Raw genomic sequence first — 18,664 nt, 5'->3', positions numbered from 1 at the left:
AGGGGCTTGGAGGCTAAAACATAATGAAAAACAGTTGCAGGAACTGGGTATTTCTAGTAACAGTTTAAAGAAAAGAAGAAACAGGGGTGATGTGATATCATTGTTCCAATATTTGAGGCACTGCCACAAAGGAGAGGGGGTTCAGCCAGACAAGAAATAATGGATGGAAACTAATCAAGGAGAGAACTAACCTAGAAATAAGGAGAAATTTACTGACAGAACAATTAACCAATGGAACAGCTTGCCTTCAGATGTTCCATCACTGGAGGATTTTAAGAAGAGATTGGACAACCAATTGTCTGAAATGATTTCATGATTCCTACTTCAGCAGGGGTTGGACTAGATTGAAGGTCCCTTCCAACTCTGTTATTCTCCGAGTCTTGAAGAAAATTTAAAGATTCCTTTTGCTGCATTTTATTTCTATTTTAGTTAGGATAAAAACATTGAATGTGTGGTTGAAAATGTTGTATTGTTCCTTATGTTTATTAAATATATTTATATTAATATTTATATTAATATATAAATATAAAATAAATTTATTACCAATTTTCTTGCTGTTGTTTTTAGCTATATAGTTTCTGTTGTACTCATTTGGCTTTTAAGATTCTTTTTTTAATTGTCTGCATTTTGTGATTGCTTTCTATAACAGCAGTAAATTATGACATTAAATTATTAATGAGGGCTACTTGAACAGTATGCTTACTTTGCTTCAAATTATTGTGTATGTTAGTGCTCAGTATGTTCCTAGATCTGTACAAAATATTATTGCATTTTAACTTTGTGAGCAAATGTAACTGCAATTATTCAAAATGGAGTTCATTGTCTGTTTTCATATAGTATGCCATCTACTAGAGCAAGAAAGGCAACAGCATAATCAGCTCAAACACACGTGGCAGAAGGCCAATGACCAGTTCTTGGAGTCACAGCGTTTATTGATGAGGGACATGCAGTGGATGGAGATGGTGCTGACCTCAGAACAGCTACGGCAAGTTGAAGAACTAAAGAAAAAAGACCAGGTTAGCTAATGCAGCATTGAGATTTCTTGTGATTGAACAAAGGAGACTGGAGGAAGAAGTAAGGGAGCATTTGTTTCTAGTACTGTAATATTTGGGGGGGGGCATATTCTTAATGATATCAAATATCTAGATGGGATTAAAATGGATTGTGATATGTTTGTGAGGTTGGTTGGTTGTACATATGCTGAATGAACGGAAGAAGGATATGCATTGTAAATTATGCAGATAGTCTTCAACTTACAACCACAATTGAGACCAGAATTTCTGTTGCTATAAAAGGCAGTTACTAAATGAGTTGCACCTGATTTATGACCTTTTTTGACATGGTTGTTAAGCGAATCACTGCACTCGTTAAGTGAACCATGAGATTGTAAAATGAACCTGGCTTCTCCCCACTGACCTTGCTTGTCGAAAGCTGGCTGAGAAGATTGTAAACGGAGATCAAAGGATTCCAGAACCCTTCAACCATCATACATACAGTCATGGCTGAAATTGTTGGCACCCCAGAAATTTTTCCAGAAAATCAAGTATTTCTCACAGAAAAGTGTTGCAGGAACACATGTTTTGCTATACACAGGTTTATTCCCTTTGTGTGTATTGGAACACAACAAAAAAAGGAAGGAAAAAAGCAAATTGGACATAATGTCAAACAAAACTCCAAAAATGGGCTGGACAAAATTATTGGCACCCTTTCAAAATTGTGGATAAATAAGATTGTTTCAAGTGTGTGATGCTCCTTTAAACTCACCTGAGGCAAGTAACAGGTGTGGGCAATATAAAAATCACACCTGAAAGCAGATAAAAAGGAGAGAAGTTCACTTAGTCTTTGCATTGTGTGTCTGTGTGTGCCACACAGACCTTGGGTCTTCCAGCAGGACAATGACCCCAAACATACGTCAAAAAGCACCCAGAAATGGATGGCAAGAAAGTGCTGGAGGGTTCTGAAGTGGCCAGCAATGAGTCCAGATCTGAATCCCATTGAACACCTGTGGAGAGATCTTAAAATTGCTGTTGGGAAAAGGCGCCCTTCCAATAAGAGAGACCTGGAGCAGTTTGCAAAGGAAGAGTGGTCCAAAATTCCGGGTGAGAGGTGTAAGAAGCTTATTGATGGTTATAGGAAGCGACTGATTTCAGTTATTTTTTCCAAAGGGTATGCAACCAAATATTAAGTTAAGGGTGCCAATAATTTTGTCCAGCCCATTTTTGGAGTTTTGTTTGACATTATGTCCAATTTGCTTTTTTTCCTCCCTTTTTTTGTTGTGTTCCAACACACACAAAGGGAATAAACCTGTGTACAGCAAAACATGTGTTCCTGCAATACTTTTCTGTGAGAAATACTTGATTTTCTGGAAAAATTTCTGGGATGCCAACAATTTTGGCCATGACTGTATATGCCGGTTGCCAAGTGCCCAGAATCTGATGACATGACCACGGAGATGCTGTGACGATTATGAAGTGCAAGGATCAGATCCAAGTTACTTTTTTCCATGCTGTTGTAACTTCAAATGGTCGCTAAAGAATAGTTGTAAGTCAAGGACTACTTGTAGTACTATTTGCATAATTTGTTTGGGCTTCTGATGTTTGCATTACTAAGATCCAATATTTTGCATCAGGAAGCCAACTTATAAGTTAGATATATTGAAATGTCAATTATACTAAAAGATAATGATGTTGTAGTCTGGATTTTTAAGAATGATTTGTATTAATTTGAAATGATGCATATTGGTATGTAGGGATAAAGGGGAGGGAGCATTTTCTGTCTTGCAAATTAAAAAAAAACCCACTTTGATTTTCAACTTTTATTCTAGGAGGACGAAGAGCAAAGAAGACTTCATAAAAGGAAAGGAAAGAAGGAGAAAGGCACTGACGATGAATCAAATGTACCGGTAATATGTTCTACAGTTCATGAAGAAGCGCTTCCATCATTCCCTGGTGAAGAGGTAAACTTAGTTATTTTAACAGCACTCTCTTCACTGGGAATGTTTCTTCTTCTTTTTCTTTTTTTTGCTTAGCGTGTTAGGTGAATCAACCCATTTAGTCAGTTTATTGCACAGTATATTGTACAAACTGACAATGTATTGCGTAGCTAATTAAATAACCAGGTTAAGCACATAGTGTGAATCGTTCCAAAAGTCACTCTTCAATGAATTTTTTATGGAACAGTTTGACAGAGATTGAAGGTACAGTCAGGGGGAGAATGCATTTGACTTTTGAATAGTGTAATCTATAAGAGCTGGTTTTATACCAGCCCTGGAATTGGCAACTGAAAGCAAATTCTTCCTTCTTTTCTTGCAACAATGTTTAAAATTACAATATTTATTGTGAGGCAATTGGTCCATTGTGTGAGTTTTCTTATCATCTCCTACAAATATGTAACTTGACTTGAAATTTATTTTATTGTTGATCCATGACAAAACATGCTTCAGAAGTTAGCTTTTAATCAAGGTACAAGTCAGAAATAATTTGAGACGTAAGTATGGTTTAAAAAAGGGAGAGATTGTTACATGACTTTGCAAAAGATTTTGGCAAGGGATTCTGTTCTCTTACAAACAGATTAATCACTGATCTTTGATAACTTTGTATTTGAGAAACTGTTCCAAATAAGCCTAAAATGGAAGACAGATGTTCCAGTTTTTTTACGATAAATTCCCAATGAGAATTTTTTTTTGCTTCCTCAAAATATTTATCTTAAGCTTTACTTTCAAAGTAAAGAAGCTATTTTTATGAGTTACAAGCAGGATGGGCAGGTTCTATTAGGAGGAATCAATCCTGATGGTACCTGAGGCTAAACTCTATAGCGCTTTGTAGGTCACTATCAGCACCTAAATTGTATTTAGAAATGTATTAGCAATTAATGTAGTATTTACAAATCTGGTCCTACAGTTGAATCAGATCTTCCTCATCAGAATGCAATCTGCAACATTCTGTACGAGTTGCCGCATTTGAGCAGTCTTCAAGGACAGCTGTAAATAGAGCATAGTTCAGTAACCCTTTTTGAGGTGAAGAGACTATGAATTGCTTCCTGCTCCCCAACTGGCTGTAGCTAAGCAAATGCATCTCTGGCCATATTCTCCACCTACTGATCCATTCAGAGTTGGAATCTAGAAACATTCTAGACTTCTTTAGAGCTATTTCTTTAAGAGCACAGCCCATCCCAGAGCAAGTGGAGGGTCTGACTAACTGTTGATTTCTGAATAAGAAATAACTCCTAATCTGAACGGAAATAAGCCATAAAGAGATAGCATGCATCAAAAGAGAAATGTTATGAATAATGAAAACTCCACTGAAGGGGTAGTTGGAGGAAAATTTCATTTTGGAGATAAATGAGGGGGAAAGTCCATAACTCACTGGCAGATTAAATATTTTAATACTCCCCAAATTCTCCATTCGGTTCTCAGCACTTCTTGAATACTGATCCTTAGAAGTATTCAAAGCTGTTCGGTGTAGACAGGACCGGGTTGGTGGAGCAATGATTTGGCTGGATATAAGGGAGTTTCTATTGTTGGACAGTTTTCCTGTTTCAATTATAGGTGCACATCAACAGCACTCATGGTTCAGCCCACTCGCTTGACACAGATGCGTTGCTGTCTTCGGGAGAGTCTCTCAAGTCGGACAACGACATGTTTAAAGAGGGACTGCGTAGAGCTCAGTCAACAGACAGTTTGGGAACATCAGGATCGTTACAAGCCAAAAGTCTGGGCTACAACAATAAAGCCAAATCAGCTGGGAACCTTGATGAATCTGACTTTGGGCCATTGGTTGGGGCAGACTCTATATCGGAGAACTTTGACACTGCCTCCCTGGGCTCTCTGCAAATGCCTGGTGGGTTTATGCTAACCAAAGACCAGGAAAAAGCAATCACAGCAATGACACCAGAGCAGGAGGAAACAGCATCCCTTCTCTCCAGCATCACACAGAGTGTAGAAAACGCTTACGTGTCTCCTAATGGTTACCGTTTAGTTAGTGAAACAGAATGGAATCTGCTTCAGAAAGAGGTATGTGTTTGTACGTACTACATACTCTCATCTGAGGATTATTTTACAGAGGATGATTTGTGTATTATATAGTACCTCCCTCCTGACAACATCTTGATTTTTATCCAAAATTGCTACAGTTATAGCCATCATCAGAGTGAAAATTACACATGTTCTTCTATGAAGCTTCCCAGAGAAGTAATGGTTTTATGTTCTCCAGGTGCAAAATGCTGGGAACAAGCTGGGAAGGCGCTGTGATATGTGTTCAAATTATGAAAAACAGTTGCAAGGTATCCAGATTCAAGAGGCTGAAACAAGGGATCAGGTGAGTGCAGTTTGGTCTCTAATCATGCAGAAAGTGAAATGATTCCAAGGGGTAAGGAGAAATAAAAAGTTAATTTTCACTTAGGGCTATTTAGTTACTATTAACAGCACCAATACTACCCTATCTTTTCACAACTCAGGGCAATTTACATCATAAAATTAAAATAAAATGCAGTAAAAAATCACAAAGGCAATCCACCTTCACTGATCATCCCATTAATATTTCATCCTATTAAAAGTGTTAGTGTAAAATGAGGACACTTGGTGGTGGTTCTCTATGAACCTCAGATATTTCTTTTTTTCAGTTATTATTTCAGTTTTGTCTATTCTGACTCAACGTCTTAGGATTCAACATATTTAAAACTCACTAGTTTGGCCAATAGAGTATATGAAAAGAGTTACCTCTCTGTAATAAATGAGACATTTATAGGGAAGGCATCTAATAAGAATAAGCCACTCAACCATTAAACAATTGGAGAGAGATCTGAAGTTTGAAAACTCACCTGGGTTTCAGCAAATTCCCTTTCCAACACCTTTGCCCTATAGGAGCTGGCCTTTGAACTCTCTCTCAGTAATATTTATGCTGATATTTATGCCTAATTCAAGAATAGCCAAGACAGTGTGTGCAGCTGAGGCAGAGACATCTGTAAAATGCCTGTTGCTATTTATGTCAAGGAAAAGCTGCTGGACCTTAAGACAGAATAAACAGCGGGTAGAAACAACATTGCTAGCACTTGTTCTCTTTGCTACATTATGAATTCTCATGCTTTCTTCTGTACACATAAATTAATGCCGCTTATGCAAACTTGCTCCTTGTGTTAATTCAATGATCAATTAGTTCAGCATTTATTATATACAGGAGTAAGAAAAACAACTTATTATAAATATTGCTTCTGTCCTGACTTTTGTAATAAAATTCATTTGGTGTTTATGTACAACCATTCAGATTGTTTAAACAGTACTTAATTGAACTGTCGGTCAGTATTGAATGATTTGGATTTGGAGTTCATTCGTTAAAGACTTCGGGCTTGTTCTCAAGATCAGAGTTGGCTTTTAAGCTGATTCACTTAGACTGATTCTCTGCACTGATTCCCTTCAACACATGATGATTCCGAGATTATATTATTATGCTTACCATATTTTCCGGCGTATAAGACGACTTTTTAACCCATGAAAATCATCTCAAAAGTTGGGGGGTCATCTTATACGCCCAGTCGTCTTATACGCCGGAAAATACGGTATTTTCTTGTACAGTTCATGGGTCACTTACAGATGCAGAGATTTCTGCCTTCCATCCGCATCTGTATAAGGGTGAGAGCAAATCTGTTCTTGTTTTCATGAGAAATGAGTTAAAAGCACCTAATTTTGGGGAAGAGTTCCTTTGTTTGCTTTCAGCTCAGTTCAACCTCTTATTCATTCTCAAATATATGTACAAGTTGGAGGTTGGAAGAATAGAATAGAATAGAATAGAATAGAATAGAATAGAATAGAATAGAATAGAATAGAATAGAATAGAATAGAATAGAATATTTTTATTGTCATTGTGTAACTCACAATGAAATTAAGTGCTGTCCACAGTGCACACAACACACAAGCAAAAACCACAAATAACATACATTATATACACATATCCTTCACATTCTATTTACCATTGCGCTGCCCCTAATATTGCACTTCAATGTTGCACTATACAGTGGTATTTAATATGGTTACAGCTCTAGGATAAAAACTGTTTTTCAGCCTTTTTGTTTTTATGATCCTGTACTGTCTGCCAGATGGTAATAGTTCAGAAAAAGAATAGTACCTGATCCTGTGCATAAACCCTCCAGAAGACAAACCAAATACTTTCAGATTTTTTAATCTCTAGTGATCTTATTAAAGTTTAAACTGAATTTAATAGAACCTTTAAATTTAGTCTCTTCATAAAGATTTGGATAAGATTTGATTCTATGTTCTGCTATAAATATTTATGTTTCAGAGAATGAAAGCATATTGTACAGTATTTCCATTAATGCTAAAAGAGGAAATAGTGCATTTTTATGAACATAATCAAACACTACAGATTACCTTTCTACCGTTTTAAGATAAAGAATCAGATGGCTGTGATGTTAGAAAAGGTTATATCATTAAGCAAAGAGGGAGTAGACTAATGAAATTCTCATTTTCATGGTTTCTTTATCTATTTTATCTTGCTTCTCAATTACAAGCATTTTGTCTTGGGGAAAATTTAACCTTATTTAGAAAAGGGATGTTTATGTTCTATTGTGTCTAACCCCATAGGTGAAAAAACTTCAGATGATGTTGAGGCAGGCTAATGATCAGCTAGAAAAAACAATACAAGAGAAACAGGAGCTGGAGGAATTTATGAAACAAAGTAGTGAAGACTCAGTAAATCAGGTAAAGAAAATCGTACAGAAAACTAAAAATTATTTAAGTGAAAATGACCATTGCATAGAGCATATATTTAAACTGGTTGATTCTTTTTACACAAATTGTATACTGTAGAATATACTGGAGATGTTTTGAGAGTATGTTTATCTTATAAAGTTAACAGGATCAAATATGATTAGTATGAGGTTGTTACTACAGATTGGGAATTCAAAAAACATCCCAGAAGGCAACAGTGGCAAACCAATTCTGTATTGTTGATTTTTTAAAAATCTGCAGGTAGTCTTCAAGTTACAATTGGTTGTTTAACAACTGTTCAAAGTTACAATGGCCTCAGAAAAGGTGCTTTATTTCTGGCCATCATAAAATGTTGCCCCTCCTCACAGTCACATGACTGCATTTCAGGTGGTTGGCCACTAGCATGCATTTACATCAGTTACCAAGTGCCCTGCGATCATGTGATCACCATTTGCAATTTTCTCCACCAGCTTTTCCAGAGGGTCAGTGGGGAAGCTGGCAGGAAAGGCTGCAAGTGGAGGGGATAAAGAAAAGTTGAAATTCTTTGTGTGGCTGCAGGAATGGAGTTGAAATCCTGAAGAGTTCAGCTCCACTCTGGAGCCCCATAGAGGAGAGAGGAAACCCTCCAGCAGATTCACTTCATGACCCCGAAGATTGCTTTACCGATGCAATTGGGAGTGCCAGGATTGTGGGCATTGCTCAGTGACCGAGATTGCAGTTCCAGCTACCTGTACATGGATGTATTTGGGAAATCACCAGAAGCAGAGCTCAACTTGGAGACTGCCTTTAAATATTTTGGAGCACTTGCCCCATTGTTACTGAGATTCCAGCATGGAATTCTGTAGGAAAAAAAAATGAAAATAAGCCTGCTAAAAAGTTAGGAAAAAGTTTGCATAACAGGTATATATGCCATTTGGTATTCGTAACGTGTGTGTATAATTTATTCATATCCCCCCTTCCTTCTTTTTGATAGATCTCATCACTTACTGCTAGAGTTCAAGAATCTGAAGCCTTACTTAGTGAATTACAGCAGACATTTTGTCAAGCTAAAAGAAATGTCCAAGATCAAATGGTAAACATTGAAGAATTATTTTAATACACACATTTGAATATATTTGTTGTTGTTTATTCTGTATCTACAGTTAATATATATACACACACATACACACGCACACACATGCACACACACGCATACATATACATCTACATCATATACATCTACATCATATACATCTACATCTACATCTACATCTACATCTATATCTCTCTCTCTCTCTCTCTCTCTCTCTCTCTATATATATATATATATATATATATATATATATATATATATATATATATATATATATATATATATATATATATAGATCTAGAGTCTCGGGTTTCTTCCCGCGTTCCTTTCATCTTCAGAAAGTTGTGGCGACGTTTCGACGAAATCCCATCCGTCATCATCAGGCCGGAGTGTTCCTCCTGCTGCTTCCAGGAGCAATGTGTGGTCTGGCTGTTCCTTTCCTTCCAACTGCCGGTGGGGCTGTGTTCTGACTGGGTGGAGGCGTGGCTGCTTTCTGATTGGGTGGGGGTGTCCTCCGACTGGATGGAGGCGTGGTTGTCTTCTGATTGAGTGGAGGCGTGGCTGTCTTCTGATTGGGTGGATGCGTGGTTGTCTTCTGATTGGTTGGAGGCGTGGCTGTCTTCTGATTGGGTGGGGTGTGTTCTGAATGGGTGGAACATATATATATACATCAGCCACTTTAAACCCCTCCAAACCACACAATAAGCAAACTGACACCCACTATAAAAACATGGCACCACCACAAACACGAAGCCGAACAAAAGCAGCACAACTCACCAGCTCAGGTCTAAGGCTGGCAGCTGAGACCAGCCCATCCACTCAAAACACCCCCCCACCCAATCAGAACACACCCACCATTCAAAACACACTCCCACCCAATCAGAACACACTTACTCCCCCACCCAATCAGAGCAACCTCCACCCACAGAACACACCCCCTCTGGCAGTTTAAAAAAGAGGAACAAACAGCCACATGCTTCTCCCAGAAGAAGGAAGCAGAAGCCTCCAGCCTGATGATGACGGATGGGATTCCGTCGAAACGTCGCCCCTACACCTTTAGTTCTACGCGGGGAAAAACCCGAATAACCAAAGATCCACATATATATATATATATATATATATATATATATATATATATATATATATATATATATATATATATATATATATATTAATACACACATTTGAATATATTTGTTGTTTATTCTGTATCTACAGTTAATATATATACACACACATACACACGCACACACATGCACATCATATACATATACATATACATATACATATACATATATATATATATGTGTGTGTGTGTGTGTGTGTGTGTGTGTGTGTGTGTAAATTACTAACAAAGAATTAAGGGAGACTGAAATGCATTTGTAACTCATTAGTTTTCATCAGTCAGCCATACCCTTCTGAGATTTGAACCTGGGCTGATTGAAAACAGGAAATAAAGATTTGCCCCATGTTTGAGGCCTAGCAAGGTAATCTAAATAGTTAACATATATATATATATATATATATATATATATATATATATATATATATATATATATATATATAATGGAGGACAGTTTAGGATATTTTAGTTGGTTTTGCTCTCAAAAGCTGCAAAGAATGTATCTCTTGTCCTTATTTGAAGAGCAAAACTAACTTTTATATACTCTATGAAAAGCACAAATTAGTTCATAGGAATAGCCAGTGAACCAACGAGGGGCACAGAGCTTCTGGGAAGGGGATCTTTCAGTATCTTCTCTTCCATACACCTGCAACAAATTAGACTAATAGCCTTCTGTGATTAAGATCTGCAGTTGGAATTACCTCATGCTGTTTATGAAGGAGAAATTTGGAAACTGCCCTAACCCAGTTTGGCACTCTGCATCAATTAGATACTGTTTAAGGAACATACTGGTCTGCTTGACAGTAAATGGGGGAGGAGAACCCAGATGATGTTGGGTTTGGATGTTTTCTGGTGATGTCTGTCCTTCAATGTTGGGGGACTTGGGTCCCAATGACATCTATAGGGACGTCAACACAGGCAAGATAACAGTATCCTGTAAAATTGTGGCAGGTGTATATAAGTGGCAGTCACAACGTACATGCTCACGATGCTGTGGCCACTATGCTGCCTGTTTTCATATATACATTGTAGCTGCTCTTTGGCCTAACTTACAAGGTTATTGGGGAAATAGGAGGTAGAAACATTATATACACCACCTTGAATTATACAAAATGAGTGATATACCAGTCTAATAAATGAATAGATTTAAAGCATCAAAACTGCTAATTTTTGTTCCTACTTGTACACTAAGACAGTAATTTTGATGGTTTTGGTTTTATGGTCACTCGGATGATCCACCTGTACTTTTTGAAGCTGGGACCTAGAGTGGATTGCTGTATTGCCTAGATATCAGCGAACAGATGTGTGTGTTTTTTCCAGCTGGTCTAAATAGTGAAAGACTAGTTTGTCTCAATGGACCAGAATGACATTTAGGAAAATGTTGGAACAGAAAGGAATACAATTGTTTGGAATGATACTTGATAAGAGACCTTGGGGCCATGCCATTAATATAGTCAGGAAGGTGGATTGGGACAAAAGTTAGGTCTGAAATTCAGTTGGGTGGGTTTCCTATAAGCTCCTCATGGTCTCATTAGTTGTGCTGCCTGTGAAATAGCAGCTTAAAAGTGGTAAGAATAAGCTCTAGACAGTTTGGCCTTCCTTATGAGTTGATCTATTGTTCTGCAGTATTGTGGAGGAAATCGTGCCCTTGGAGGGGTCTATATTTTTATTTATGCAGCCAATTATACAGTTATTCTTTTTTCTAGAACTGTACACTCCAAACTTCTTTCACCTAATGTAAATTCCTATGTTTGTTCTTTGTTTTCTTTAAAGTTAGGTAATTATTAATGATTACAGAATAGTATCTGCTGTGTCTGATCTACTTCTAGAATGTTAAAATTGCTAAGGCCTTGCTACCACAAGTGAACCCAGTTACCTATTAGTGTTTCCAACAAATCACAGTTGAAATAAGTGGACCAAATCATTTGTAAATGCAGAATCTTTACTTAGTTCAGGGGTGTCAAACTCAATCAGATCACATGACATATCCTGACGTATCATGATGTTTTTTAATAACAACAACAACAATCATAATAATAATAAAGTTGGAAGGGATCTTGGAGGTCATCTTGTCCAACCCCCTGCTCAGGCAGGAAAACATACCATTTCAGACAAATGGCCGTCCAGTCTCTTCTTAAAGACTTCTAGTGTTGGAGCATTCACAACTTCTGGAGGCAGGTTGCTCCACTGATTAATTGTTCTAACTGTCAGGAAGTTTCTCCTTAGTTCTAGGTTGCTTCTCTCCTTGGCTAGTTTCCATCCGTTGCTTCTTGTCCTGCCTTCGGGTGCATTGGAGAATAGCTTGACTCCCTCTTCTTTGTGGCAGCCCCTGAGATATTGGACCACTGCTATCAAGTCACCCCTCACCCTTCTCTTCATTAAACTACACATACCCAGTTCCAGCAACCATTCCTTATATGTTTTAGCCTCCAGTCCAGACTTTTGTGGAGCCGGGGTGGGCATGGCCTGCACATGACGAATCTGACCCGTGGGCCACCAGTTTGACGCCCCTGACTTAGTTTTTTTAGGAAGTGCTTACTATCCCATAAGTCATTGCACTAGGAAAGTACTGACAAGACTTTCCCATTGGCAAGGGAAGCAGCAATAGATGTGAGCTGGTCAACACCAGTCAGTGTTTGGGAAGTGATTTCTGAAAATCAAAGATTTAATCTTTTAATTGGTTCTCCTCTCCAACTCCTTCTCTTCAAGGATATGCTAGCCAAACTGATTTCCTTAATTGGGTTTTATGTGTTTTCACAGAATACTTACGCTTCTTTTGGGTTGAATAGCCTTACAGACCAGCTGTTTCTTTTAACTGATCCCTTTTTTCAGTGTTTTAATTGAAAGCTTCACAGCTCACCTATTTAATTAAGTTGTGGGAACAGGGAGAAAGTCATGGTGAGCGAGGATATTCTTCATATTGGTATTTTGTTTGTCCACTACCTACTTCTACCAAGTTGATGAAATGTGAGTTAATCTGAAGAGCTTATTTTTGAGGGTTTATTTCTTTCTTGGTTTGCTGGAGGCTGTCCTGATGCAGTCACGAGAGCTTGTTTCAGAGGAATTGGAGAGACTCCAGAAAGACAATGAAAGCCTTCAAGGAAAACATTGTCTGCATGTGTCTTTACAACAATCTGAGGATTTTATCCTTCCAGAAACTGGAGAGGTAGGATACCTCTTAGTTAATTTTAAATACATCCATTTGGGGCATAATATTGGGTAAAACATTCTTGCAACTAAAGTTTAAGAATAATGGCTATCACTTTTTTAAGATTAGAAAAGCAGAAATGTGTTTCTAGTAATATATGTGAGTAGATCCACAAGTTGATTATAATATTTATCTAAACTGAAATCTTTAGTAAAAACTGTAACCCTATCTATGGTTCTGTTTTAGTGTTTATCTGCCTTAAACTAGATAACTTCCAATATATCTTGAACAATCACTGGTATTTTCACTCTAAAGCAGCCTATACTATATTTTGTTATCTTAACTTTTTATAGCCTCATAAGTTCATCCCATTTCTGCTTGAAAGCATTTGACATCAAGGAAGATAGCTTATTATGCAATTGTGGTAATATGTTTTCAAACAACATTGTAAGCTGGACTCTGAAAACAGTTAAGAGTCTAGAGAATTCCCTAGACTTCTAATTACTATATTGTAAGCATTCAAGACTATTTCCCCTTTTGTATCTTTCCCCTCCTTTTGTCCTTTTCAAAATCAATTTTAAGTCAAAGTCCCTTACAGTTTATTACACCATGGTATATATATGCAGGAAGACAGTTTTTGACCTATATAAGCTTTTGTTTCAGGAACTCCGCGAACTGGTCCTCAAGTATCGTGAAGACATTATTAGTGTACGAACTGCGGCCGATCATCTGGAAGAAAAACTGAAGGCAGAAATTTTATTCTTAAAAGAACAGATTCAAGCTGAACAATGTTTAAAAGAGAACATAGAAGAGACTCTGCAGCTAGAAATAGAGAATTGCAAAGAGGAAATAGGTGAGACTCGGGCTCTCTTTATATTTAAGCACCTTTCAGGGAATTCCACTTGCCTTCCTAATTTACTAGTCCTTCCTACTTAATATGAGCTGAATATGAGTCCATAAATGAAATTAAAATCTTTCCCCATTTTTTAACAGCTGCTGCATCCAGTCTAAAAACAGAATTGGAGCAAATGAGAGTTGATAAAGGGCAGGTAACTTATCTAAAGACTTCGGGAGATGTTCTGGGTGCCATGGCAAATACCTTCCAACCCTTGATGTTCTTTTTTTTCCTCCCCTGTATTCTTTGGATTACATTGGTCTCCTTTCAAAGGTCTTCATGTCTGTCTCAAAGATAGAGTAAATCCTTATCTAGTAGTGCAGTTACTTCAAATTCTTGGATGTAGAGAAAATGCTGTGTATCTTCCTTCCTAGTTATGTTGTTTTTTCCTGGGCATAAAGAAGAAATGGTAAGTGAGGGGCTACAGGGAAGGAAATAAGTTTTGAAAACATTTATATGAGACCAGCAAATAGTGGTTCTTCATGCTTGTCCTCCTCTTTTCATGACAAAGTATCTACCTAAAATTAAGGATCATATTCAAGGCCACAAGCTACTTCGGACTAATGGTAGTAAGATGCATGTCAAAGGACTAATTAATGTTGTTCTCAGATTTTTATGTACACCTGGTATAAAACTGCTTGCTCTGTGTGTATCCTGACATCACAAAACAAGTAGTCAGAAAACAGATGGTGTCAGGAACTTCTGAGCAGCAGAGGAGATTAAACATAAATGGTGATAGCTTCAGTTTTTGCTTTCAATAAGGGAGAGGTTTACATAATTGAACTATTCCACCACACGATTTACAAAAGCAAAAATGGATAGGCTGTAGTGATTGGTTGGAACCGGAGCAATTTTAGCCCATTCAGTGCGCTCTTCCATTTTCACAGTTGGAATCCACCTTGAAAGAAAAGATGCAGCAGTTAGAAAACTTTGAGGAGAGGGGAAATGGTCTTGAAGAACAGCTGAAGAAGGAAGTTGCCACAAAGGTAAATAATTTTGCACGAGTGACATTAAAGGGTACTGAGTTGCTATGTGGGAAGGGGGCCCGAAAGTGCTCAAGCCTTGCCATTGGTGGAGGATCTGTTTGTCATTGTGACAAACAGTTCCCAAAAGAAGAGACTTGACTGGGATCAATACTGCATTTCTGAAATCAACAAAATCCAAAGAGATTTGAAAGGCAGCAAATTAGATTCAGTACAGTATGAGCAATATACGCACATAGGGAACGGAGGATTGGAAATGAGAAGGAGCGGGTCCAATTTCATACACCTGGTTTGGATAAATTACCTTGAAATAGTGCAGTACATGTAGTAAGAGATCCCTTCTTTCCTAAAACTAGGAAGGCCATCATGCAGCTCCATTTATAAGCACCCCCATATCTCCAAGATGCAGAAATCATTGCTGTTTCCTTTCCCAGGCTAACTTAGAACACATGGTGTTCGAGGAGAAGAACAAAGCTCAACGGCTTCAGACAGAATTGGATGTCAGTGAGCAAGTACAGAGAGACTTTGTTAAGCTTTCTCAGACCCTTCAGGTGAGGTGGCCAGCTCGGGAACAAAGGGAGCTAAAAGTGTCAGTTCTTGGATTTTCTAGTCACTAGAATTAGGTTTCTCTCAGATGTTTGTCCTATTCTTGTTCTGCTGGGTTGCTTCTACCTTCCAAAGTCACAAGACCCATCAGGTCCTTCCAATAATGGTGATGAGTAAAATAGGTCTTGCTAAAGTTTGTCCTTCTTGTAGTTACTTCATGCTCAGGGTGATCTTGGAAATCCTTGCCTCATGCCGAATCCACTATCCATCCAGACTCTGTTTAATTTGCAGCAGAGGAAAATCCACCCCATCCCTAGGCAGTACGTTACATTTTGGGAACAGCCCTTGCCGTTTGGAAATGTTTCCTGAGAGCCAACCCAGATTTTCCTCCTTGGGTTTAAACAACTATTCCTTGTCCTGCCTTCTGAAACCGCTCTGAATTAATTACTCCCCAGCTTCTACATGGTAGCCTTTCAGATTTTTGAAAACTCCCTGTAATCGTAAGAGCTACCAGGCTAAACGTACCCAGTCCCTCTCCCTGTGCGTCTATTGGTAGATAAATCGATTGATCTTTAAATTTTATAACTTAAGAGAAACTCAATTCCCCCTTACAGATAGCCATTCTGTTAATGTTATGTGTTGCTCATTTTTGCTCAGGTCCAGTTGGAACGGATCCGGCAGGCCGATTCCCTGGAGAGAATTCGTGCAATCCTCAATGATACAAAACTGACTGACATTAATCAGCTACCTGAAACATGACAGCCTCAGTAGTAGAGCTGCAAAGCTACATTTTGGTTGTTTTTGTTTTTTTTAAACCTTCCTCTTTATAGCGAAACCTTTAATAATTATTTAATTCTAACTGAAAGAGCAGAAGATGACACAAGAGCTACAGTCCAGTTTGTGTTTCTGGGTGGGAGAGGAAGGTTTTCTGGACGGGAAGAAAGCTTCACACTGAGACCATTTGCGGGACCGTCCAGGGGTACCTGCCTTCAGTGTAGTTGGACTTTTCCATATAACTCATCTACCTTCATCCTCTTGCCGCCCCCCCCGCCCCCCATGATTCTGGAATACGGCATTCCCTTCCTCCCTCCCTCATCCATACCCTGTTAAAATACTGTGATGAAAGTAGTTGCTGGAAATTGTCTCCTCCCATCCCACCCCAAGTCTTTTGGAGTGAAGTTACAATAGCAAGTTGGGCAGAAGGGGAAAATAGTATATTGTATTAATATTTTATATTAAAATATGAATTTATTTGCAGGACACTGGATTTCGGGTTTTTCTAGCTCAGTACATTTTTTTTGTACCTTGAATGTTGTGCTGGAAGAGCCCTAACTAAAAACATGTACAGAATATAGGCAGAAGAGGATTAGAGAAGGCTGCAAATTTTCAACAACAAAAAAAAAAGAACTTAAGGCACAGGGGGAAAAAACAGATAATTAGAATGTGGAAATAAGTCACCTAAATTCTCGGGACCCAAAGGTCAGGGAAGTGAAGGCTAATCTTCATGGAAAGAAAAGGAAATGAAAATAAATTGCTTTTGTATCTCTCATTACTCCCCCCTCCCCCAAAAAAAAAGCTGCATGGCACAATATCAACATATGGCTGGATTCAGCGTTACACTTTTCTCACTGAAATATGTGAACTTGAGTTAGTCACATTTATCAATACACATTCGATTACCCTGGCGTAAAAAAAATTAAGCCGTATCATACTTATAGTACAGAGGTGTTTTGTGAATTGTTACAGATTCTGGAAGACCTTTTGCTTTGAATGTATTTGTTTAAAGATTGGGGTTTAAAATTATACATTTAAGATAATGCTGCAACACATCAGATAGGAAGTGTTTGTGAAGCTGCAATTATGTTTATGCTTGGACTGAATGCTTCTCTTGAAAAGCCAGTACTCGATATAGATCTTGGAAAATCTTGTTCTGGTCTTGCAATCAGAACATGCAAGAATGCATTAAACTCCATTATGGAAAGGTCCCAGCAGAACCCAAATGCAACTGATTTGCTGTGATCCAACTTGGAGGGGAAAGGAAGATGCTTCTCTATACTTAAAATGGAACTTTTAAAATAATTTAATTAAAATTTAAAATTATTAATTTTTTTTCCAGTCAGGAGGCTGCATGATTACTTGGGTTCCAATAAGAGCTTATAAACTCCTAGGAATTGTTTTAAATAGGATGAGTGTAAAGTAGATAAAATGTGTTTAATCTGTATTTCTATTGAATTTTTATTCTTGTGGTCAAGCAGTTGAACAGATCAATGTTGAACTGGGCTAAAAGAGTTGCAAGCAACTGTTCTTTCCCAATTCTTCCACACCTATCAAGAGAGCAACTATCAATTATGACATTTATTTTCGAAAGAACAGAATCAGTCTAATTTAATCATGTTTATTATTACTTGGTTCTTGAACAAGCAAGTATTGATCCAATATCTAGTTCATATATTGGTGTAAATAGATGAGCAGCTTGAGTACTTCCCCATTGTTGAAAAAAGCTACCTATTTTACTTTTGGGTGGGCAAGGACCATCAACTGAGTTTATCTGTTTCAGGTTTTCTGAGTAGTAATCGAGGTGAGGAAGAGAGGGGGCAACTTGATTCCCTGTAAGTTCTAATTATGTAACTGGTACAAAATCAAAAAAACATTTGCTGGAATCCAGTCTGTTTCAATCTGGTTAGAAAAAAATGTTAAAAACAATGAAGTGACAAAAAAAGTGGACTTATGCCTAGAAATGAAGAACTTGCTCTAATGAAGTGCGTTAGCATGTTTCTTTGCATCTTTAATATGGTATCATTAAATTTCAGCAGAGGGCTTTCCTTTTAGGAAAGCAGCATTTTCAAAGACCCCTGCCAAATATGGTCAAGCTCATCTAAGCATTTGTATTAAATTGGCTAAAAACTGCATGTGTTAATTGGGGAGGCAATGCTATGATCTCTAAAGTGGTGAGATTAGCTATGATACACATAAAAAAATACCATAAATTGGATGCATAATATTCTATTTAGCAAGTACTGTTCTGCTATTCATCCTGAAGCCTGGAAGTATTTCAGAATCATTAGGGAAAGAAAGAAACTAACGTGGAAGGAAACACAGGGAAAATAGATCTGTAGTACTACATTTAAAATTGATACATATAATTATTGACAATACTGTAAATCCACAAGTCCACAA

At 37.7% G+C, this 18,664-nt stretch overlaps 1 protein-coding gene across 1 annotated transcript in view; it reads left to right on the top strand.

Moving 5' to 3' along the window:
• Positions 1 to 17,708, top strand: part of RABEP1 (rabaptin, RAB GTPase binding effector protein 1) — a 59,070-nt gene extending 41,362 nt beyond the window's left edge. The window contains exons 7-18 of the mRNA XM_083372674.1: positions 838 to 1,016; positions 2,825 to 2,956; positions 4,547 to 5,011; positions 5,211 to 5,315; positions 7,595 to 7,711; positions 8,694 to 8,792; positions 12,941 to 13,081; positions 13,727 to 13,916; positions 14,057 to 14,112; positions 14,846 to 14,944; positions 15,376 to 15,492; positions 16,145 to 17,708. Of these exons, the coding sequence (XP_083228800.1) occupies positions 838 to 1,016; positions 2,825 to 2,956; positions 4,547 to 5,011; positions 5,211 to 5,315; positions 7,595 to 7,711; positions 8,694 to 8,792; positions 12,941 to 13,081; positions 13,727 to 13,916; positions 14,057 to 14,112; positions 14,846 to 14,944; positions 15,376 to 15,492; positions 16,145 to 16,246 (1,802 nt within the window). The 3' untranslated portion in view covers positions 16,247 to 17,708. The remainder of the gene's footprint in view (positions 1 to 837; positions 1,017 to 2,824; positions 2,957 to 4,546; positions 5,012 to 5,210; positions 5,316 to 7,594; positions 7,712 to 8,693; positions 8,793 to 12,940; positions 13,082 to 13,726; positions 13,917 to 14,056; positions 14,113 to 14,845; positions 14,945 to 15,375; positions 15,493 to 16,144) is intronic.
• Positions 17,709 to 18,664: the final 956 nt, after the last annotated feature.

This window comes from Vipera ursinii (assembly GCF_947247035.1).
Source record: "Vipera ursinii genome assembly, chromosome: 1".
Lineage (NCBI taxonomy): Eukaryota > Metazoa > Chordata > Lepidosauria > Squamata > Viperidae > Vipera > Vipera ursinii.
The sequence above is the reverse complement of the archived record's forward strand: the minus strand, read 5'-3'. Positions and strand labels throughout refer to the sequence as shown.